The sequence below is a fragment of the Schistocerca piceifrons genome, chromosome 1, assembly GCF_021461385.2.
Source record: "Schistocerca piceifrons isolate TAMUIC-IGC-003096 chromosome 1, iqSchPice1.1, whole genome shotgun sequence".
In the NCBI taxonomy this organism is placed as follows: Eukaryota; Metazoa; Arthropoda; class Insecta; order Orthoptera; family Acrididae; genus Schistocerca; species Schistocerca piceifrons.
The window spans coordinates 1,200,728,329-1,200,752,387 of NC_060138.1; the positions used below are offsets into that span (position 1 = coordinate 1,200,728,329).

A 24,059-nucleotide genomic window follows, 5' to 3' on the forward strand; every position below is an offset into this window, starting at 1 on the left:
CTCATATGCCTCTACTTAGTTAGTTTTTTACATTCCATGGATAATTTTGCACGATGAATCATAATGATGTGGAACAAGTCATTGTTAAGAACATTCTTCACCCACTGTGACATGGTCACGAATATAAACAGTGATCCAATATGGTCAAAAGTTTTTTTTATTCCAGTCTTTGATCACAATATACATTCCTTTGATGATGACCGGTTTCAGTCAGGAATGACCATCTTCAGATCTACAATATAAAAAATGTATACACCTGGTGGACAGTCTGTCTTTCAAAACAATACAGCATTTCATATCACGATGTACTCTCGTACAAACTGGGAAATGTACAGATAAAATAAGGTAAATCGTACCTGTTCTACGCCATGTCCTAATGTCATAAAGCAGCAATGGCACCATCAAAACATATAAATACACTCAGCAAAGCATCGTCACGTAGAGCTAAAATATGGTGTAAAACAGGCCACATTATCCACACAGTCATTTTGCAACTGGCATGACTGTACAAAACCTACTGAAGTGCAGAAGCTACCAGAAATCTGTTTGCCTACATGCTTCATAGATGTCACTACTGAGGGCTTAGACGTGTTCTTCATTTATGTAAGAACCATAATATGATAAAAACAAATTAGGTAAAATACATGTAGCAGAATTTTAAATTTTGATAACTATTATAGAAAACAAGTGTGATAAAATAAAAAGACAAACACAGTTAACTATATAAAATTGTTAAAAGGAAATATATAAAGATAATAGATCTGACTCATTTATGGTGAAATTATGGTCAAAAATAAAATATATGTACATGAAGAATACATCTAAGCCCACAGTAGTGATATCTATGAAGCATGTAGGCAAACAGATTTCTGGTAGCTTCTGCAATTCACTAGGTTTTGTACAGTAGCCCCAGTTGCAAAATGACTGTGTGGACGATGTCGGCTATTTTCTACTATATTTTAGTGCTATGTGACAATAATTTGCCAAGCTATTTATACCCTTTAATGATGCCTTACAGCTTTATCACATTAGGACATGGTGTAGAACAGGTATGCTTTACCTTATTTTACCTGCACATTTCCCAGTTTGTATGAGAGTATATCGTGATATGAAATGCTATATCAGACTATGTAGACTTTCCCAGCGTATTGTTGTTGTTGTTGTTGTTGTTGTAGTCTTCAGTTCTGAAACTGGTTTGATGCAGCTCTCCATGCTACTCTATCCTGTGCAAGCTTCTTCATCTCCCAGTACCTACTGCAACCTACATCCTTCTGAATCTGCTTAGTGTATTCATCTCTTGGTCTCCCTCTACGAGTTTTACCCTCCACGGTGGCCTCCAATGCTAAATTTGTGATCCCTTGATGCCTCAAAACATGTCCTACCAACCGATCCCTTCTTCTAGTCAAGTTGTACCACAAACTTCTCTTCTCCCCAATTCTATTCAATACCTCCTCATTAGTTACGTGATCTACCCACCTTATCTTCAGCATTCTTCTGTAGCACCACGTTTCGAAAGCTTCTATTCTCTTCTTAACCAAACTAGTTATCGCCCATGTTTCACTTCCATACATGGCTACACTCCATACAAATACTTTCAGAAACGACTTCCTGACACTTAAATCTATACTCGATGTTAACAAATTTCTCTTCTTCAGAAACGCTTTCCTTGCCATTGCCAGCCTACATTTTATATCCTCTCTACTTCGACCATCATCAGTTACTTTACTCCCTAAATAGCAAAACTCCTTTACTACTTTAAGTATCTCATTTCCTAATCTAATTCGCTCAGCATCACCCAACTTAATTTGACTACATTCCATTATCCTCGTTTTGCTTTGGTTGATGTTCATCTTATATCCTCCTTTCAAGACACTGCCCATTCCGTTCAACTGCTCTTCCAAGTCCTTTGCTGTCTCTGACAGAATTACAATGTCATCGGCAAACCTCAAAGATTTTACTTCTTGTCCATGAGTTTTAATACCTACTCCGAATTTTTCTTTTGTTTCCTTTACTGCTTGCTCAATATACAGATTGAATAACATCGGGGAGAGGCTACAACCCTGTCTCACTCCTTTCCCAACCACTGCTTCCCTTTCATGCCCCTCGACTCTTATAACTGCCATCTGGTTTCTGTACAAAATGTAAATAGCCTTTTGCTCCCCGTATTTTACCCCTGCCACCTTCAGAATTTGAAAGAGAGTATTCCAGTTAACATTGTCAAAAGCTTTCTCTAAGTCTACAAATGCTAGAAACATAGGTTTGCCTTTTCTTAATCTTTCTTCTAAGATAAGTCGTAAGGTCAGTATTGAATCACGTGTTCCAACATTTCTACGGAATCCAAACTGATCTTCCCCGAGATCGGCTTCTACCAGTTTTTCCAACGTCTGTAAAGAATTCACATTAGTATTTTGCAGCTGTGACTTATTAAACTGATAGTTCGATAATTTTCACATCTATCAACACCTGCTTTCTCTGGGATTGGATTTATTATATTCTTCTTGAAGTCTGAGGGTATTTCGCCTGTCTCATACATCGTGCTCACCAGACGGTAGAGTTATGTCATGACTGGCTCTCCCGAGGCCATCAGTAGTTCTAATGGAATGTTGTCTACTCCCGGGGCCTTGTTTCGACTCTGGTCTTTCAGTGCTCTGTTAAACTCTTCACGCAGTATCCTATCTCCCATTTCGTCTTCATCTACATCCTCTTCCATTTCCATAATATTGTCCTCAAGTACATCGCCCTTGTATAAACCCTCTATATACTCCTTCCACCTTTCTGCCTTCCCTCCTTTGCTTAGAACTGGGTTGCCATCTGAGCTCTTGATATTCATACAAGTGGTTCTCTTCTCTCCAAAGGTCTCTTTAATTTTCCTGTAGGCAGTATCTATCTTACCCCTAGTGAGACAAGCCTCTACATCCTTACATTTGTCCTCTAGCCATCCCTGCTTAGCCATTTTGCACTGCCTGTCGATGTCATTTTTGGGACGTTTGTATTCCTTTTTGCATGCTTCATTTACTGCATTTTTATATTTTCTCCTTTCATCAATTAAATTCAATATTTCTTCTGTTACCCAAGGATTTCTATTAGCCCTCATCTTTTTACCCACTTGATCGTCTGCTGCCTTCACTACTTCATCCCTCAGAGCTACCCACTCTTCTTCTACTGTATTTCTTTCCCCGATTCCTGTCAATTGTTCCCTTATGCTCTCCCTGAAACTCTGTACAACCTCTGGTTCTTTCAGTTTATCCAGGTCCCATCTCCTTAAATTTCCACCTTTTTGCAGTTTCTTCAGTTTCAATCTGCAGTTCATAACCAATAGATTGTGGTCAGAATCCACATCTGCCCCAGGAAATGTCTTACAATTTAAAACCTGGTTCCTAAATCTCTGTCTTACCATTATATAATCTATCTGATACCTTTTAGTATCTCCAGGATTCTTCCAGGTATACAACCTTCTTTTATGATTCTTGAACCAAGTGTTAGCTATGATTAAGTTATGCTCTGTGCAAAATTCTACAAGGCGGCTTCCTCTTTCATTCCTTCCCCCCAATCCATATTCACCTACTATGTTTCCTTCTCTCCCTTTTCCTACTGACGAATTCCAGTCACCCATGACTATTAAATTTTCGTCTCCCTTCACTACCTGAATAATTTCTTTTATCTCGTCATACATTTCATCTATTTCTTCATCATCTGCAGAGCTAGTTGGCATATAAACTTGTACTACTGTGGTAGGCATGGACTTTGTGTCTATCTTGGCCACAATAATGCGTTCACTATGCTGTTTGTAGTAGCTAACCCGCACTCCTATTTTTTGATTCATTATTAAACCTACTCATGCATTACCCCTATTTGATTTTGTTTTTATAACCCTGTAATCACCTGACCAAAAGTCTTGTTCCTCCTGCCACCGAACTTCACTAATTCCCACTATATCTAACTTTAACCCATCCGTTTCCCTTTTTAAATTTTCTAACCTACCCGCCCGATTAAGGGATCTGACATTCCACGCTCCGATCCGTGGAACGCCAGTTTTCTTTCTCCTGATAACGACGTCCTCCTGAGTAGTCCCCGCCGGGAGATCCGAATGGGGGACTATTTTACCTCCGGAATATTTTACCCAAGAGGACGCCATCTTCATTTAATCATACAGTAAAGCTGCATTTCCTCGGGAAAAATTACGGCTGTAGCTTCCCCCTGCTTTCAGCCGTTCGCAGTACCAGCACAGCAAGGCCGTTTTGGTTAATGTTACAAGGCCAGATCAGTCAATCATCCAGACTGTTGCCCCTGCAACTACTGAAAAGGCTGCTCCCCCTCTTCAGGAACCACATGTTTGTCTGGCCTCTCAACAGATACCCCTCCGTTGTGGTTGCACCTACGGTACGGCCATCTGTATCGCTGAGGCACGCAAGCCTCCCCACCAACGGCAAGGTCCATGGTTCAGCGTATTAGTATATCAAATTCTTGTCGGGTTTCCAGCCGGATCAAACTGTCATCTGAGCACAATATATCAGTGGTCCACCTGGCCGCCATCATCAGATGAGAAAAGCTACGCTGCTCTAGCCAATAACTGATTCCACTTGCAAATGACTGCACCTTTATAAGCATTGGAAGTACAATGGCGCATGCTCTAAATACAGTGTGCACACACTCAATCATTCCTGCTGCCCCCTGGCACAAAAAGAATTGCAGTGCCTCTGGTGGTGAAAACTGTTGAAAACGATATATGGTTACAAATGATTATTCATAGCTGGCCGAATCAGATGCCGTTGTTTCTTCATGTCTGATAAAACAGGTTTCCACATTTTACTTAGCGGGTATCCATTTATCATGATTAATGATATTATCTGCAAGTCTGATTCCAACAGACTCTTTTAAAATACAATCCCAGTACCGTGAAGCATTTGCAACTACTTGTGTCTCATTGTATAGCATCCTGTATCCCTCTGTAAGGCAATGCTCAGCCACCGCAGATTTATCTGGTTGTAATAATTGTGTACGGCAATGATGTTCAATACAACTGTCATTGACGGTACGAATAGTTTGGCCAACGTAAATTTTCTCGCACTCACAGGTATTTTGTAAACACCGGACTTCCTCAAATCTAAGTTATCTTTGACAGAGCCAAGAAGTGCTCGAATCTTAGCTGGCGGACGAAAAATGCATCTGATCTCATATTTCTTCAAAAGTCTACCTATCTTGGCGGACACATTCCCAGCATATGGAAGAAAAGCCACAGACCTAAAGGTGTGTTCAGAAGGTTCAGGTAGAGGTCCAAACTCAAAAGCACGTCGAATTTGTTGATCCGTATAGCAGTTATTATTGAACATATCCTTAAGATGTTGCAACTCCTGTGGTAAATTTTGAGCATCAGAGACAACATATGCTCGTTTAACCAAGGCCCAAAGGACTCCTGTACGTTGAAAAGGTGGATGGCAACTGGAAGCATGTAAATACCTGTCGGTATGAGTCGGTTTCCTATAACCACTGTGTCCAAGAGTTCAGTCTCCTTTTCTATAAACATCCAAAAAAGGTAACTTTCCCTCCTTTTCAATTTCCATTGTGAATTAGATGTTCGGATGAGGACAATTAAAATGGTCCAATAACCGGTGCAAAGAGTCTATTCCGTGTGGCAAAACAAGAAACATGTTGTCTACAAATCTCAGAAAACACGAAGGCTTCAAAATAGATGTTTTCAGGGCCATATCCTCAATGTCCTCCATAAAAAGATTAGCGATTATGGGGAGTCTCCCCCCCCCCCCCCCCCCTCACTCTTCAAATGTTGTATCCAGAACATCTGTAAATCCGTAATTATCAAGGAGGGGGGGGCACAACAGGTGAGACATCCATCATGTTGGTACCATACGGATTACCTTATCTCCATGTGAAATGTCTTACAACAGTAGCAGTGTATCTTTCAGTAATTATAGATAATTGTAGCAGTTTAGAGTCCAATGAATAAAACAGAGACCAATAATGCAGTTCCTGAACACTGACAGAACAAGTTCATCTTTCAACCACTTCTCTCAGCCAAGGTAAATATCTAACTGGTCTGTAGTGCGGTGACCCTATGTTAAAACATCTTCCACACTGGTTAGATCTAATTCACAATTATCTTGTGCTGCACCACAGATTGACTTCATTGATGGTGCTTTTTTGATACCTACAGAATACACTGTACTTTGCTTGGTCTTTCTGGCATCCCTCAGGTGAGACATCGTGCACCATGGTCATTGGGGCACATCACAAAGATGTTGGCATGCCAATATGTCTAATGGCCAGGAGCTGACTTTGGGACTGAACATTTAATTGCTGCTTGTTCTAAGTGTGCAGGTCACCAGGCTGCCCCGTGGCCGCTTTACCCACCGTGGCTGGAATTTTCACAGCCATCGGAACGAGTCCACCTCAATTTTGCTGATCCCTTTATGGATGTTTACTAACTGATGGTCATAGATGCCTATTCTCAGTTTCTGTGTATTGTAAACTGCTGCTCGGCAGTGATGGAATCGACGATATGGGTCCCCAACCAGATCTCCTTCATCGAAGGCCTCTCCCGCATCCTGGTGATGGACAACAGCCCTCAGTTTATCTCACAGATTTCTCCAGATTTTTGTGTGCAATATGGTATCCACCATGTTATGGTGCGCCCGTTCCACCCAAAATCGAAGGAGAAGTGGAGCGCCTTTGCTGGACTTTCTAGATGCAAATGAAGAAATGCCTTTCAAGATTGTTGGGTGCAACATGGTATTCATCAGGTCAGGGTGCCCCATAACACCCTCAGGCGACCGAGGTGGAACGCCTCTTCTGGACTTTCATGACACAAATGAAGAAGTACATAGGGGATGACCTGGCTGAAGATGCATTCACCCAATTTCTCATTTTCTATAGGCCCTTACTGTTGGGTGAGAAGAGTGGCAGAACTGCTCCACAGGCACCTTCTGTACATGCTCCTCAACTCCTGCAGCCTGCCTCGTGCCTTCCTCAGGTGCCTCTGTCACTGCCACACATGCAGGGACCCCAATCATTCATGGTATACACGTTCGGAGAATCTTCATCCCGTATACAGGTAACAGTCTCATGGACCACCATCAGAATCGACTCCGCCCATGGATGGGGGACCGGTCTCTGCCGCCCATGTCCACATCTTCCAGGCCCTCCTCTCTCCCAAAGTCCAGGTTCTGTCATTCTCCAATGTCCTTGGAGTTCCTCTCCCTGTTTTTGCCTCCACCTTCCCTATAGTAGGTGAAATCTTGCCTACTTCACCCTCCTGCAATGTTTTTTTCCAGCCTACCAAACAAGCAGTAGTGGCTGGGTGCAGATGGGGTTCAACAGCAACTGCTGGTACTGGATGTTCAGCAGACACTGTACCAGTTGGGTCTTGCTCCAGTGTTAGTGCCCCCAGCCATTACCATCTTACCTGCAGGTGTTTGCCTGCAACAGACCCATCACTGCTAGGGTCATTTCCAGCCCTGTACTCTAGTGCCAGCCAACAGGGAACTTTTGGCTTCTCCTCAGCTGCCCATCAACAACTCCCCAGCAGACAGGACGTTGCTTTCCTGGGTGCTGGATGCCATACCACACTGCGGGAAGGGAGAATGAAGGTGCACCATTTCACATTCACCTTACCAAGTGGAACCCTATGTTACTACATCTACTGTCCCTGAACCATGAGGCTGGGGACATAACAAGATGTGTGGTGTCAGCTTGTCTTGTTATGGTTAAACTTGCCTGTGCTGGCACCTGGTGGCACAGATCTGGCCGTCAGGCAGCAGCATGATCAAACAGCAATGGCTGCAAGGTTGGCACACACAGCCCACAGACAGGGGCATCTCCTGAGGCAGACTAACAACCTACTTGTTATCCGCCCAGAGTAGAGAGGTCTTTCCTCATTCTGTTATGATTGATTTGTGTGCTTACTTGACTCTGCTCTTGTGATGTTTGTTGCTTGTTTGGACTTGGCCTGGCTATGTACACAGACTGTGTATAGAACATCTGATTGGTCTTCTCAATAATGTGATTTGGTTATTCTATGTGAACTTACTGTATGTGTTACAAAAAGCAGTGTATATTGAGAAGATTCATTTGCCTATAGTTTGTAAATGTTGTTTCATCCAGAAACAATACATTGCATAGAAAAACTGCATGCCATGAAGCTGTTGATAGAGTGAAATCTGGAAAGGAAGCAATGCACTGGAATGTAGTATTCACAGAACACCGATTTGGCTGATCCCACAAGCATACTGAAGCTGCCTCATAGAATCACAATGACTATTTATTAGCACTGCCAAATTGTTAGCTGCATTTCTCTCAAGCTGTTGCTGTTCTTTTTCGTTAATATTCTTCATTCTTCACACTTTCTGTTGCTTGACTTTTTAATAAAGTTTGCAAAGACAGCTTCTGTGAGTTTGCAAGATCATGATGTCTTTCAGGGTACAACAACACTAATTTCTCAAACAGTTTGGGAAAAAAATCACAAGCAAGTTGCCTGATTGCCACAACAGGAGATCACAGAGCAATTTCCACACATTACGTCATCAAAGTCCTCTTTCAACGCCCTTTCTAATCTTAAACAAAAATATATATTTCCATTTTTTTTAAAAAAACTGTTAGTGTCTTAAATCAGCAAGGCGCATATGGATTTCAAGTGCACAGTTAAACTCACAAACTGTGCCTAAATTATGGGTTCACTTTTTCTTGGTACAGAAGGGGAAATGTCTGTAGGACCTCTTATTGTGATGGCAGGACACTGGATTGTGGTGCTATTATCTTGTCCCACGCTTGTTATGTATCCGAAGTTCTCTTCCAAAGCTCTTTCTGAAGCCGAGGAAAAAAGTACACACACACACACACACACACAAACACACACACACACACACACACACACACACACGTACGTTCTGCATATATTTGGGATGCACTATAAGTTCTCCATCTTGTATATTACTTCAAGTGCACAGCTGCTCATGGTTCAACATACTAATTACTTACCTGGGATATTAAGACTCTGAGGTATTCTAACAGTTAGTTTCACTTCCTCTCGGCCTCTTACATCTATTAACAGAACTTCCTTCTTTTTGATGAGATCCATTAACTCCTCAGTGTTTAATCTCCTATCATCAGGTACATCAGTGGCCATATTACGAGTGAAAACATTGTGAACAGTTTTCTTCAATGCCTGATCTGGAAACACCTTGTTGTGTTAGCACAATTTCTATTATTGCTTTAACTATAAATCTTTCCATATACAAGGGCTATCAGAAAAAAACCTCAATTTTCTTACAGGATGGGAATTGGTGGGAGAACGGAACAATCATCACATTAAGTCACATAGTAGGTCAGCGTACTTTAAGTTGTAATGGCGAGAGAGCCATTTTAGTTCTTGGTTGCATACGGTAGCCATTAAAATAAGTGTTGCAATTGAAGAACCTGCCAAATGAGAAATCTGTTCTGTAATATTGTTTATAGCGGCGGAAAATTTATCACGAAATTTGTGGCACATATTTACCGATTATGATGAATGGTGGTATTGTGCGTCAATGGTGGGAGTGTTCAAGAGTAGAATGACAAATGTTTTTTATTAATGACAGAAGAGAAGGGCCAGCAAGAGGCTGGCACAGAAAATCAACATTTTTCCCCCCATATTTCAACTGTCCGACAAATTTCTGCAGACTTCTTGAGCCTTTTGCAAGATATCATTACTAAACAATTAGGGTAATACCAATTCTGTGCTTGTTAGAGTCAAAAATTCATTTCTCAGAACCACAAAACTAACAGATTAAACTTTTCTTGTGGATTTCCTTTTGCTTTATGATGGCAAAAGAGTAAGTTCACTGAACAGAATCACAACCATAGTTAGTAATATTGCCTTCAGTGAAGCACAGACAAAACAACAGTCAATGGAATTGGGCCATACCATCTCTGAGACACTAAAGCATGTGATCTGTCAGCCACAGAATACAGATACCATTTTATGGGTGCTAAATGAATCTTATTTGCAAACTGTACAGAACATGGAAGAACCATCAATTCTCAGGCCTACTGTGACATATAAAGATAACAGAGAAGACATTCAAAGCATTGTGGTCTGTTGACTAACAACATTGTTCTTTTTGCAGGATAATGCGTGGCTACACTGTCTAGCAAACGCAAGAATTTTGTGTCTGTTCAAATGAGAAATTTTTGTACTTTCACTCTTCAGCTCAAACAAGCCTCCAAGTGATCACCAATTATTCGTGCAAATGAGAAAACAGCTTGACTCCTTGTTCTTTGGCTCTGATGAAGAACTTGAAGATGCTGTCATAGCTAGCTGCAATCTTTGGAAGCAAAATTTTATGGAGAGGGAATTAGTCAGCTCTTTAAGATATATGATAACGTATGAATCAGAATGATGATAATGTAGAGAAGCAATGTAAAAGTGTAGTTTTAAGGTTGTGCAAATAAATCTGCCTAGCTATTCCACTATTTTATTTAGAGCCTAATGGAGGTTACTTTCTGGATAGCCCTAGTACATTGTACGCTTACTGCGTAACATAGTGAAACTGAAAGTTGTAGATAAAAGTTAACAGCAATAGCAAAAATCTGCAGCACTACAATAAAATTACAAAGGTCTTTAATACTGCCACTGGGTCTAAACAGACCTAAAATTGACTGCAACTATCTGCCATTTTACATAGTTGATAAACGTATCTAACCTTATAAGTAGTAGTTGCTTGTGGTGATTTACATTGCTGACCATTACATCTACAACACAAGAAAGAACAGCAAATAGTAAAATTTTATTTATTGTATCAAGTACATTAGAAAAAATAGAAGATTAAATCTGTAGGTGATTTTGGGACGTACTGGGTGTGACATTTAGTGCAGAAACAATGGCTTGGCAAGTGGTAGCAGGCCAGTTCCTCAGCTACTCATAGCTGGATTTCCCCCCCCCCCCCCCCCCCCCCCCCCCCAGTGGGTGAGAATCTGGAGAATATGATGGTCAGGACAACAGTCAAACACCCTCTGTATCAACATAGGCCAGGAAACAGGGGCAACATGCAGACTCGTCACAAAGATCTCAAAGATAGGGCACAACTACCAACCTCAACACATCACAAATTATTGGCTACGCAAACTACTTAAGGTGCTGGGCCTGTCTACCAATGATATATGCGCTCTGGCAATATTCGCTCTCCACTGAGCCTTCACATGAGGACATGTCTATCGCGATGCTGTATGCAGAACTGAAATGTGATACTGCTGCTTGTGCAGTGTTACCACTTGTCAGTGTGCCTCGCTCTGTTGCCACATACATTAAGGCTCAAAAAATGCAATCACATGATGTCACTGACAACTGTCAATATTTGGACATTTACACACTCCATCATTTTACAGGTACAAATGCATCAAGAGAATACAGTGGAAGGAAATTTAAACCCTCAGTATGCTGGGCATACGCAGAAAGACAAAAAACACACACACATCACATCACATCACATCACAGAAAAACTAGCACCACCACACTACCAAAGACAAAAGACATCTGAAGTCATCAACAATGAATATTAGTTAGCAGCGGGTGAATAAGCAGCAGTAACTGTTACTTGACCTGGAAGAGAGCAGGATGCCAACCAGAATTTAAGCAAAAACTTTCATCTTTATTATAAGGTGACTTGCTCAATTAGTCTCAAGTGCTTCCTTAATAACACTATCCCAACATCTGGAAGTGCAAGGCCTTTTTTTTTGGGGGGGGGGGGGGGGGGGGGACACAACAATGAGCATTTCTTGTCCTTAAGATAGTGCTAACATCTTATGCAGTTCTAGGATTGCATAACAAGAATACCAAAACCAAGTGGTTGTGGTATGGGTGCAGTTCCTAGTGCAAATTCAGAAATATGCTTCCAGATAACTCTCCAAGTCCAAGATGTACAAATCTACAACCAATAAACAGTATCTTGCAATTGTTTTGGCCATTATCAAGTTCTGGCCTTATTTATTTGGCAATTCAGACATCTTTGTGATGGATCATCAGTCTCTATGCTGGCTGACTAGCCTGAATGAACAATCAGTATGTCTGGGAATAAGTGCACTAAGACTTCAGCAATACAACATCACACTGCTGTACAAAAACGGTCACAAACACAAGGCTGCTGACTGCCTTTCAAGGAATTCTGTGCTGCTGAACAGACAGAAGACCTAGCATTGCTGAAAACCACAGAAGCTTTGAATAATGAGGAACTGGCCAAAGGAGAATTCCAATTAATAAATGAAACACTGTCAAAGAATTATGACCTGGTGGTGCAGAAATGGTACTTCACCATTCAAGCTCATATGTGGCCAGTGATCCTGCAGTATTTCTATGACACTCCAACATATGGTCACCTGGGATTCATGAAGATTCTAGACATAATCAGACACAGGTATCACAGTACAGGTTTCTACCGATCTACTGGACACTATGTGAGCCATTGTAAGCAAATGGCAGCAACAGAAACACATGTGGCAATTACCTCCAGCACATCTGGTACCAATTCCATCTGCAGCAGCACCACTCCATGAAACTGAAATCCACTTGGGGATGTTCCCAAAGCTGACAAATGGGAATCAATGGATAATAATAGTCTGCACCAACTACCTCATTCATATGCAGTCATCAATGCTGTGATAATGGCCGTAGCTCCAGAAATTGCAAGGTTCCTTGTTGAAGATACCATTTTGAAGCGAGGAGCACTACCAGTGATGATCACTGATTGTAGAAAAGTGAAGACCAGCATCAGAAGTAAATTCACTTTGCAACATCACCCTTAGTTTGATAACTGCCTAGCACACACTGACGAAACTCTAATAAAAACTAAGCCCAACAGCAACAAGGAAGCCATAACATGGTTTCAAAGACAAAAGTTAGACAACTGCATGTATGACCAAGGGCCCCTGCTAAGAGATTTTGTTTCCATGTTATTTAGTGTTAAATGTTTTAAATATAAAATTATCTTCAAAAATTAATAACTCACTAATGCCTTAAATAATTCATACAATTTCTTCGGATAGGTCTCACTGAGTACTATCAAACTGTTACAGTAGATATTTAGTGGCTATTACATATTTTAAATGACAGACTGGAATGTATATTCCGCACTAGAAAAAGTGAATTTTCTCACAAACAAAAGATAAAATAGTGAAAGTAGTGGCTGCATTAAAAATAGATATAATTAGGGATGTTTGACCGTAATTAGTTGAAACTTTAATTTTACTGACAACATGATGCAAAGCAGCATCCACATGGACCAAAAAACACTGACAAAAAAACACAATTTGAGAACAATCCATTAAACCTACAGAAAAAACATGTTCAGTGTTTGAAAAGCTGATGAAAACTGTTGATTTGTGCTTCTTTCATGCTGCATGTTTCCTTGCATTCCTTGTTAGAACACAGGTAGTGTTGTCGAAGGCCAAATTTTCACACATTTTGGATTCTGGGCTTTTACTGTCATTTGGCTCTTCCAGGGAAGCTTTACTCCACTCACTTCTGCAACAACAGCAGGCTCATACATCATGTTGAAAAGATTGTTGGGTACATTGATCTGGGTTCAGTCACCGCTTGTTAACATGCCTCCATAGTTGTTTGGGTTAGATGCCATTGCTACTTTTGGTTATCCTATTGCAGATGCAGTGTATCCAATGTTGGACCAACTGTCTTATCCTTATGTTCTGAGTTTTCAGATCTGTTTGCCCCAGGGTTAGGTTATGCAAACAATTTCACAGCACACATAACTGTCAAATGCTATGCCTGCCCTCAATTTCTTCGGATGTAGCCAATGCCAGCAGTTTTACATGACCAGGTTAAGGTGGAGCTGGACCACTTAAAATCACTGCGAGTGATTAGAGCAATTTTCACAAGTTATCGGAAAGAAGTTGTGCAGTCAGCTTCACCTTTAGGGAGACTTCCAAGGTCACTACTGAGTCCCCTGCCTCAACTGGAGGAGTTGCTCCCAAAGTTGGTTGGGGGTCAATTCTTTTCAAAAATGGACTTAGCTGAAGCCTGTCTTCAGATCCCACTGGATGGGGCACCAAAACAGTTGCTTGTTGTTAATATGCCTTTCGGTCTCTATCACTATCAACAGCTGATTTTGGGGTCATTAGCGCACCTGCTATCTTTCAAAGTTTTTTAGAACAGGTTATGATGGTTGTCCCTCATCGCATTAACTACACTGAAGAGCCAAAGAAACTGGTACATCTGCCTAATGTTGTGTGGGACCCCGTGAGCACACTGAAGTGCCGCAACACGACATGGCATGGACTTGACTGATGTCTGAAGTAGTGCTGGAGGGAGCTGACACTATGAATCCTGCAGGGCTGTCCATAAATCAGTAAGAGTATGAGGGGATGGAGATCTCTCCTGAACAGCATGTTGCAAGGCATCACAGATATGTTCAATAATGTTCATGTCTGGGGAGTTAGGTGGCCAACAGAAGTGTTTAAATCAGAATAGTGTTCCTGGAGATACTCTGTAGCAGTTCTGGAGGTGTGGGGTGTAGCATTATCCTCCTGGAATTGCCCATGTCAATCGGAATGCACAATGGATGCAGGTGATCAGACAGGATGTTTGCATATGTGTCACCAGAGTCATATCTAGATGTATCAGGGCCAAAATACAGGGTCCATAGACTCATGCTGTTGTCTACATACCCGTACACATTCATCCGCTTGATACAATTTGAAACGAGACTCATCCAACCAGGCAGCATGTTTCCAGCCATCAACAGTCCAATGTCGGTGTTGATGGGCCCAGGTGAAGTGTAAAGCTTCGTATTGTGCAGTCATCGAGAATACACGAGTGGGCCCTCAGCTGCGAAAGCCCATGTCGATGATGTTTCATTGAATGGTTCACATGCTGACATTTGTTGATGGCCCAGCATTGAAATCTGCAGCAATTTGCAGAAGGGTTGCACTTCTGTCAAGTTGAATGATTCTCTTCAGTCGTCATTGGTTCGGTTCTTGCAGGATTCTTTTCCGGCCACAGCAATGCTGGAGATTTGATGTTTTACCCGATTCCTGATATTCATGGCACACTCGTGAAATGGTAGTATGGGAAAACCCCAATTCATTGCTACCTTGGAAATGCTGTGTCCCATTGCTCATGCACCGACTACAACACTACATTCAACCACACTTAAATCTTGATAACCTGCCCCTATAACAGCAGTAATCGATCTAATAACTGCACCAGACACCTGTTGTCTTATATCGGTGTTGCCAATCACAGCGCCATATTCTGCCTGTTTACATCCCTCCGTATTTGAGTACGCATGCCTATACCAGTTTCTTTGGCGATTCAGTGATGCTACCTCAGAAGATTTCCTATGTAACCTCTGTTCTTTGTTCAGTGTTCTAAAGACCATTGACCTCAACTATAATCTTGGTAAGTTTAACTTTTTCAAGCCTTGAATTGTTTGTTTGAGTCATGAAATGTCCCGGCAGGCGAGGTGCCCCACGGAACAACATTTCGCCATCATTAATGTTTTGCTCCATCTGTCTAATCTACAAGAAGCTCAGGCATTCCTTGGCAATGTGGCATACTATCACACATTTAATTACCGAGTGGGTACTGTCGCCCACACCTTGCATCTGTTCCTTTGGAAAAGTGCTCCTTTTGTTTGGTCTTTAGCCTGTGAGCATGCTCCTGTGCGCCATAAGGAGAGTCATCAATTTGTGCCATGTCTTACAGTATTTGAACCCAGCAAGCATTTGGTTTGGTCACACAGATGTTCCAGTATGGGGTGGGGGCAGTCTTGCCCTATTTCCATTCGGATGGCTCCAAACAGCCTATTGGTTTTGCATTGAAAATACTCAACTCAGATCAGCAACATTATTCTCTGGTCGAAAAAGAAGGTCCTGTTATTCTCTACACCTTCAAAATATTTCAAGTGTTCTTACACTGTGTAAAATTTCATGTAATTACCAGGTCAATCCCTACCAAGTGGTCCAAGAAAAAAATAATTGGTTGCTTGATCATCTCAGAAAAATTTTATATTTGCTGGGTGAATTCCCCAATGTTTAGTAGTCACAAAAATATTTTAAAAAAAAAAATATTGTTTATTATTTTGAAATGGTGGCCATATTTGTTCCAGGCCACATGCGTTTTTTCGTACTTGCAAGCATCTACATTTTTACAATTATTCAGTAGTGGATTGTCCTAAGCCTTTCAAATAAAACACACTCCGGGCTACAAATTAACATCTTTATCACTTAGCTGAATGTATTCTTTAATATATTTTTAACAGTTCAATGTTATCAGCCACAAATTTAAAAACTCAATTTTTGAACAGTAGTTTTCCAAAGAAAGATTAACTTCTCAGCTTTAATTTTTTTTCTTCTATTACACTGTTTAGTATAGTTACTTTTTATAGAGTATCAATGGTGAGCAGCTTACACTTAAAAAATACACTATTTTTAAAAAGTGGACTTTTTTAATTTTTCCATTTTGTGGCCTGCAATATCTTTGTTGGGGGACCATATAAAAATCTGAAAATTTCACAGTTAATAGACCTTTATGATATCAAACTTCAGTATAAATTTAAACTTACAGATTGAACTGGAAGTTATAGAAAAAAAATTACAAACAAGAGTCAAAAATACATTTTTTAACATCCGCTATATCTAGGCTTATGGAATAAAATATATCAGTTATAGTATATAATTTAATCATATCAATGGTTACTTACTTTTTTTATTGAAAATAAGCCTACTAATTACATTATATTGTTCTGTTGTTATTTGTTTTTAGTATATCACTCACTGAACATTTGAGAAATTTGATCATTCAGTTTGGGTGTTAGATTATAATTTCGCCCAGTCACAGTTGTAAATTCCATGGGAGACAGCTTCCATAGTACATTTTTAAGTGGCGTCCAAACTTGATCCTTCTCAATTTTTTTAAAAAGATGTCCTTGGTTCTGCAGGGTGATAAAACACAACATGTACATCTTGAAACTTCCTGTCAGATTAAAACTGTGTGCTGGACCGAGACTCGAACTCGGGACCTTTGCCTTTCACGGGCAAGCGCTCTACCAACTGAGTTTTCCCAGCACAATTCATGAAAGGCAAAGGTTCCAAGATTGAGTCTTGGTCCGGCACACAGTTTTAATCTGCCAGGAAGTTTCATATCAGTGAAAATCTCATTCTGGAAACATCTCCCACACTGTGGCAAAACCATGTCTCAGCAATATCCTTTTTTTCCAGGAATTCTAGTTCTGCAAGTTTTGCAGGAGAGCTTCTGTGAAGTTTGGAAGGTAGGAGATGAGGTTCTGGCAGAAGTAAAGCTGTGGAGTAAGGTTGTGAGTCATGCTTGGGTAGCTCAGTGGCAGAGCAAAAGGCGAAGGTCTTGAGTTCGAGTCTCGGTCCGGCACACAGTTTTAATCTGCCAGGAAGTTTCATATCACACAGACAGCACTACTAACTAGTGCATTCAGAGGGAAACATCAATTATAATTTATAAAATGTAATGCTTTCAAGTGAATTTTTTCCCATTGGTATGCAGAGGTTGTAAGGTGTCAGTTTTGACCCCAACATGTCATTGAGTTACCTCATAACAACTGTGTGTCTGTGGCAGTGCACTGTTGGTTGTATCATCATGTGTGCTTGGAAAGATTCAGTAAATAAATGGTTCGCCAATGATTAGCTCACTGAGATAGCAACACATCACATCCAGTAGTTTGGAGCTATGTTCTGTCCCAGGCTTCACCTCACTACATCAAGTTGCTTCTCCAAATTTGTGATCCTGGGAATAAACCACCTGAAGTTTTCTCATGTGCTTTCTAAATGATGTGTTATTCTGCCAGGTAGGTTTAATACACACTTCCCACTGACACGATACTATATATGATACGACATACTGCAATAAAGGTCACAGGTTCTGATGTTTACCTGTATGACACACGCGTTCCCACTGGAGCAATTTGACAAAAACAAGACAGCATGAATCACTTTCTGCATCAGCTGCAATCATAATCTCTTCTGAAGTGGGTGTTATTGTGCTTTATCATTATTTAAAACTCAGAAAACTGAAAAAAAGAAAGTACTAGGTGCATCCACAAAATGCCATAAATAACATAGGCTCATTTGCCTGGACAATCTTCACATTTTCCCTTGATCATACAATTGTAACTGTCAATATTGCATACCATAACTTCCAAAAGGTCTTTATAGTCAACTCTAAGATCGGCCCCATCTATAATCAACTTAACGTTCTGATAATACAAACAAATACAAACATTATGGGTGCCAGATGCCCCTGCAACAATACACCATCTTGGTCTCAACTCGCAAAACTTTGATCTTCCAATTTTGATGTCAGGATTTTCTTTTTTAAATTCGGTGAATAGTTCATTTAAATTACACAATATTAACCTTTTTTGCTTTTGAATCTTAGAAAAATTTTCTTTCACAGAAAGACAGTCTTTTTTGCCAGGCATCAAACGACTGTTAATGTCATCGTCATAATACTTAATAACTTTATTGATTGTGTTTTCATCTGCGAAATTAGATGCACTTTTCTTTTGTAATGCTGGTAAAATTCCATGTTCTTTCACTAACTGCCTCGTTAATTTAACAAGACGTTCTGACACATTAAATTCATTACTAACACTTGCTCGACTCCAAGAATTAGGCAGTAAAATGATAATCTTAATTTTATCCTCTTTGTTTGAAGTACTGCATTTAGTTTTTATTTTTCTATCAAGTTGTCATATTCGGTTGGTGAAGTTTTAGAACTTCCATCTACAAATTGTATTTTGAAATGAAGCTTCCAAATTATTTTTGACTGTAGCTGCCACTTTCTCAATTTTCATATTCAAGGCACTTGGTCTTTTATCTTGACTACCTACGATTTCACAAGCTGTATCTACTTTTTATTAATGGTTGCTGATAAGTCAGAATTACAAATATCTTAGAAGTATTGAATAGGATTGGGGAGAAGAGAAGTTTGTGGCACAACTTGACCAGAAGAAGGGATCGGTTGGTAGGACATGTTCTGAGGCATCAAGGGATCACCAATTTAGTATTGGAGGGCAGCGTGGAGGGTAAAAATCGTAGAGGGAGACCAAGAGATGAATACACTAAGCAGATTCAGAAGGATGTAGGTTGCAGTAGGTACTGGGAGATGAAAAAGCTTGCACAGGATAGAGTAGCATGGAGAGCTGCATCAAACCAGTCTCAGGACTGAAGACCACAACAACAACAACTACGAAATTTTCAGATTTTTATATGGTCCCCCAGCAAGGATATTGCAGGCCACTACAGGGTTGTTGATGTTCATCTTATGTCCTCCTTTCAAGACACTGTCCATTCTGTTTACCTGCTCTTCAAGTCCTTTGCTGTCTCTGACAGAATTACAATGTCATCAGCGAACCTCAAAGTTTTTATTTCTTCTCCATGGATTTTAATACGTACTCCAATTTTTTCTTTTGTTTCCTTTACTGCTTGCTCAATATACAGATTGAATAACATCGGGGAGAGGCTACAACCCTGTCTCACTCCTTTCCCAACCACTCCTTCCCTTTCATGCCCCTCGACTCTTATAACTGCCATCTGGTTTCTGTACAAATTGTAAATAGCCTTTCGCTCCCTGTATTTTACCCCTGCCACCTTCAGAATTTGAAAGAGAGTATTCCAGTTAACATTGTCAAAAGCTTTCTCTAAGTCTACAAATGCTAGAAACGTAGGTTTGCCTTTTCTTAATCTTTCTTCTAAGATAAGTCTTAAGGTTAGTATTGCCTCACGTGTTCCAACATTTCTAAGGAATCCAAACTGATCTTCTCCGAGGTCCGCTTCTACCAGTTTTTCCATTCGTCTGTAAAGAATTCGCATTAATACTTTGCAGCTGTGACTTATTAAACTGATAGTTCGGTAATTTTCACATCTGTCAACACCTGCTTTCTTTGCGATTGGAATTATTATATTCTTCTTGAAGTCTGAGGGTATTTCGCCTGTCTCATACATCGTGCTCACCAGACGGTAGAGTTTTGTCATGAATGGCTCTCCCAAGGCCATCAGTAGTTCTAATGGAATGTTGTCTACTCCCAGGGCCTTGTTTCAACTCAGGTCTTTCAGTGTTCTGTCAAACTCTTCACGCAGTATCTTATCTCCCATTTCATCTTCATCTACATCCTCTTCCATTTCCATAATATTGTCCTCAAGTACATCGCCCTTGTATAAACCCTCTATATACTCCTTCCACCTTTCTGCCTTCCCTTCTTTGCTTAGAACTGGGTTGCCATCTGAGCTCTTGATATTCATACAAGTGGTTCTCTTATCTCCAAAGGTCTCTTTAATTTTCCTGTAGGCAGTATCTATCTTACCCCTAGTGAGACAAGCCTCTATATCCTTACATTTGTCCTCTAGCCATCCCTGCTTAGCCATTTTGCACTTCCTGTCGATATCATTTTTGAGACGTTTGTATTCCTTTTTGCCTGCCTCATTTACTGCATTTTTATATTTCCTCCTTTCATCAATTAAATTCAATATTTCTTCTGTTACCCAAGGATTTCTATTAGCCCTCGTCTTTTTACCTACTTGATCGTCTGCTGCCTTCACTACTTCATCCCTCAGAGCTGCCCATTCTTCTTCCACTGTATTTCTTTCCCCCATTCCTGTCAATTGTTCCCTTATGCTCTCCATGAAACTCTCTAAAACCTCTGGTTCTTTCAGTTTATCCAGGTCCCATCTCCTTAAATTTCCACCTTTTTGCAGTTTCTTCAGTTTCAATCTGCAGTTCATAACCAATAGATTGTGGTCAGAATCCACATCTGCCCCTGGAAATGTCTTACAATTTAAAACCTGGTTCCTAAATCTCTGTCTTACCATTATATAATCTATCTGATACCTTTTAGTATCTCCAGGATTCTTCCAGGTATACAACCTTCTTTTATGATTCTTGAACCAAGTGTTAGCTATGATTAAGTTATGCTCTGTGCAAAATTCTACAAGGCGGCTTCCTCTTTCATTCCTTCCCCCCAATTCATATTCACCTACTATGTTTCCTTCTCTCCCTTTTCCTACTGACGAATTCCAGTCTCACATGACTATTAAATTTTCGTCTCCCTTCACTACCTGAATAATTTCTTTTATCTCATCATACATTTCATCTATTTCTTCATCATCTGCAGAGCTAGTTGGCATATAAACTTGTACTACTGTAGTAGGCATGGGCTTTGTGTCTGTCTTGGCCACAATAATGCGTTCACTATGCTGTTTGTAGTAGCTAACCCGCACTCCTATTTTTTTATTCATTAGGAAACCTACTCCTGCATTACCCCTATCTGATTTTGTATTTATAACCCTGTAATCACCTGACCAAAAGTCTTGTTCCTCCTGCCACCGAACTTCACTAATTCCTACTATATCTAACTTTAACCTATCCATTTCCCTTTTTAAATTTTCTAACCTACCTGCCCGATTACTACAGGGTTATAAATACAAAATCAAAATAGGGGTAATGCAGGAGTATGTTTAATAATAAATAAATAAAATAGGAGTGCGGGTAAGCTACTTCACACAGCATAGTGAACGCATTATCGTGGCCAAGAGAGACACGAAGCCCATGCCTACTACAGTAGTACAAGTTCATATGCCAACTAGCTCTGCAGATGATGAAGAAATTGATGAAATGTATGATGAGATTAAAGAAATTATTCAGGTAGTGAAGGGAGACGAAAATTTAATAGTCATGTGAGACTGGAATTCGTCAGTAGGAAAAGGGAGAGAAGGAAACATAGTAGGTGAATATGGATTGGGGGAGAGAAATGAAAAGAGGAAGCCGTCTGGTAGAATTTTACACAGAGGATAACTTAATCATAGCTAGCACTTGGTTCAAGAATCATAAAAGAAGGTTGTATACATGGAAGAAGCCTGGAGATACTAGAAGGTATCAGATAGATTATATAATGGTGAGACAGAGATTTAGGAACCAGGTTTTATATCGTAAGACATTTCCAGGGGCAGATGTGGACTCTGGCCACAATCTAATGGTTATGAACTGTAGATAAAAACTGAAGAAACTGCAAAAAGGTGGGAATTTAAGGAGATGTGACCTGGATAAACTGACTAAACCAGAGGTTGCACAGAGTTTCAGGGAGAGCATAAGGGAACAATTGACAGGAATGGGGGAAACAAATACAGTAGAAGAAGAATGGGTAGCTTTGAGGGATGAAGTAGTGAAGGCAGCAGAAGAACAAGTAGGTAAAAAGAGGAGAGCCAGTAGAAATCCTTGGGTAACAAACAAAATATTGAATTTAATTGATGAAAGGAGAAAATATAAAGATGCAGTAAATGTAGCAGGCAAAAAGGAATACAAACATCTCAAAAATGAGATCGACAGGAAGAGCAAAATGGCTAAGCAGGTATGGCTAGAGGACAAATGTAAGGATGTAGAGGCTTATCTCACTAGGGGTAAGATAGATACTGCCTACAGGAAAATTAAAGAGACCTTTGGAGAAAAGAGATACAATAAAGATATTGCAGGCCACAAAATGGAAAAATAAAAAAAAGTCAATTTTTTTAAAAAAGTGTATTTTTTAAGTGTAAACTGCTCACCACTGATACTCTATAAAAAGTAACTATACTATTCAGTGTAATAGCAGAAAAAATATTAAAGCTGAGAAATTAATCTTTGTTCGGAAAACTACTGTTCAAAAATTAAGTTTTTTTAAATTTGTGGCTGATAACTTTTAACTATTAAAAATATATTAAAGAATACATTCAGCCAAGTGATAATGATGTTAATTTGTAGCCCAGAGTGTGTTGAACTAAATGTGTTTTATCTGAAAGGCTTAGGACAATCCACTACTGAATAACTGTAAAAAATGTAGATGCTTTCAAATACAAAAAAACGCATGTCGCCTGCAACAAATATGGCCACCACTTCAAAATAATAAACAATAAATCATTTAAAAAAATATTTTTGTGACTACTAAACATTGGGGAATTCACCTAGCAAATATAAATTTTTTTCTGAGAAGGTCAAGCAACCAGTGGTGGACCACTAGGTATGGATTGACCCTACCAGCCATAAGCCCTTGGTTTCCCTGTTTAGCTGATCAGCATCCTTATCAGACAAAGCTGCTCATCATTTTTAGCGCTGGGCTTTGTTCTTGTCTTGGTACAGTTATGAGACCCATTTTAGCTCCCACTCCCTCTTCAATAAGCGAACATGTATGCTTTGTCTCGACTTCCCACCTCCCCTGACCCCTCATTTAACCCAGAGGAATGACTATGGTTTCAAGAAGCAGTGAACAGTTTCCCCATCACCTATTTCCGAAATGCCATACTGCCTCTGCTGTGGTGGCAGATCTGGTACTCAGGCAGAAAAATAAAAGGGTGGTCCAACTGTCCACAGGGCTGCATAGCAACCCCGCTTCACAATTCTTATGCATTGCATCATCACCTCCCCCTCTTGGATGGCACTGTTCTCCTGTCGACAGAAGGATTTACACCATGTAACAAGGTTCCAGCTGCTCTGCTGTGGGAGATCCTCCACTTGTTACAACAGGGTTACTGGGGTATCTCTCACATAAAACTGTTGGCACCCCACCATGTGTTTTAGCCAGGAACTGATCAGGAGGTGAAATACATTGTCACGGCCTGCCAACAGTATTCAGGTCAGCAGGTGGAGCCATGCACTTTTCGCTGGAGCCTGCCCCTACACAGCTTGGGAAGAGTCCACATTGATTTCACTGGTCCTTTTAAGACACTTTCTGGTTATTGGCAATTGATTCTTCTTCTCATTTACCTTCTGTTGTTTGTTGTCTCTCTGCAACAGCAGGCACGACTGTCAATGTCCTGTTGAGGACATTCTCCACAGAGGGCTTGCCTTGTACCCTGGTTTTGGACAATTGTCCTCAGTTTCAAAAATGTCTCCGAGGGCTATGGGACTTAACTTCCGAGGTCATCAGGCCCCTAGAACTTAGAACTACTTAAACCTACCTAACCTATGGACATCATACATATCCATGCTCCAGGCAGGATTTGAACCTGCGACCATAGCAGTCGCGCAGTTCTGCACTGAAGCGCCTAGAACCGCCCGGCAT

At 40.4% G+C, this 24,059-nt stretch overlaps 1 protein-coding gene across 2 annotated transcripts in view; it reads right to left on the reverse strand.

Moving 5' to 3' along the window:
• LOC124781662 (thiosulfate:glutathione sulfurtransferase-like) overlaps positions 1–24,059 on the reverse strand; it is a 312,880-nt gene that overhangs the window by 222,877 nt on the left and 65,944 nt on the right. The window contains exon 2 of one of the 2 annotated variants that reach the window (XM_047253878.1): positions 8,989–9,180. The exons of the other annotated variant lie outside the window; for it this stretch is intronic. Within the exon in view, the coding sequence (XP_047109834.1) occupies positions 8,989–9,180 (192 nt within the window). The remainder of the gene's footprint in view (positions 1–8,988; positions 9,181–24,059) is intronic. 2 annotated transcript variants of the gene reach the window in all.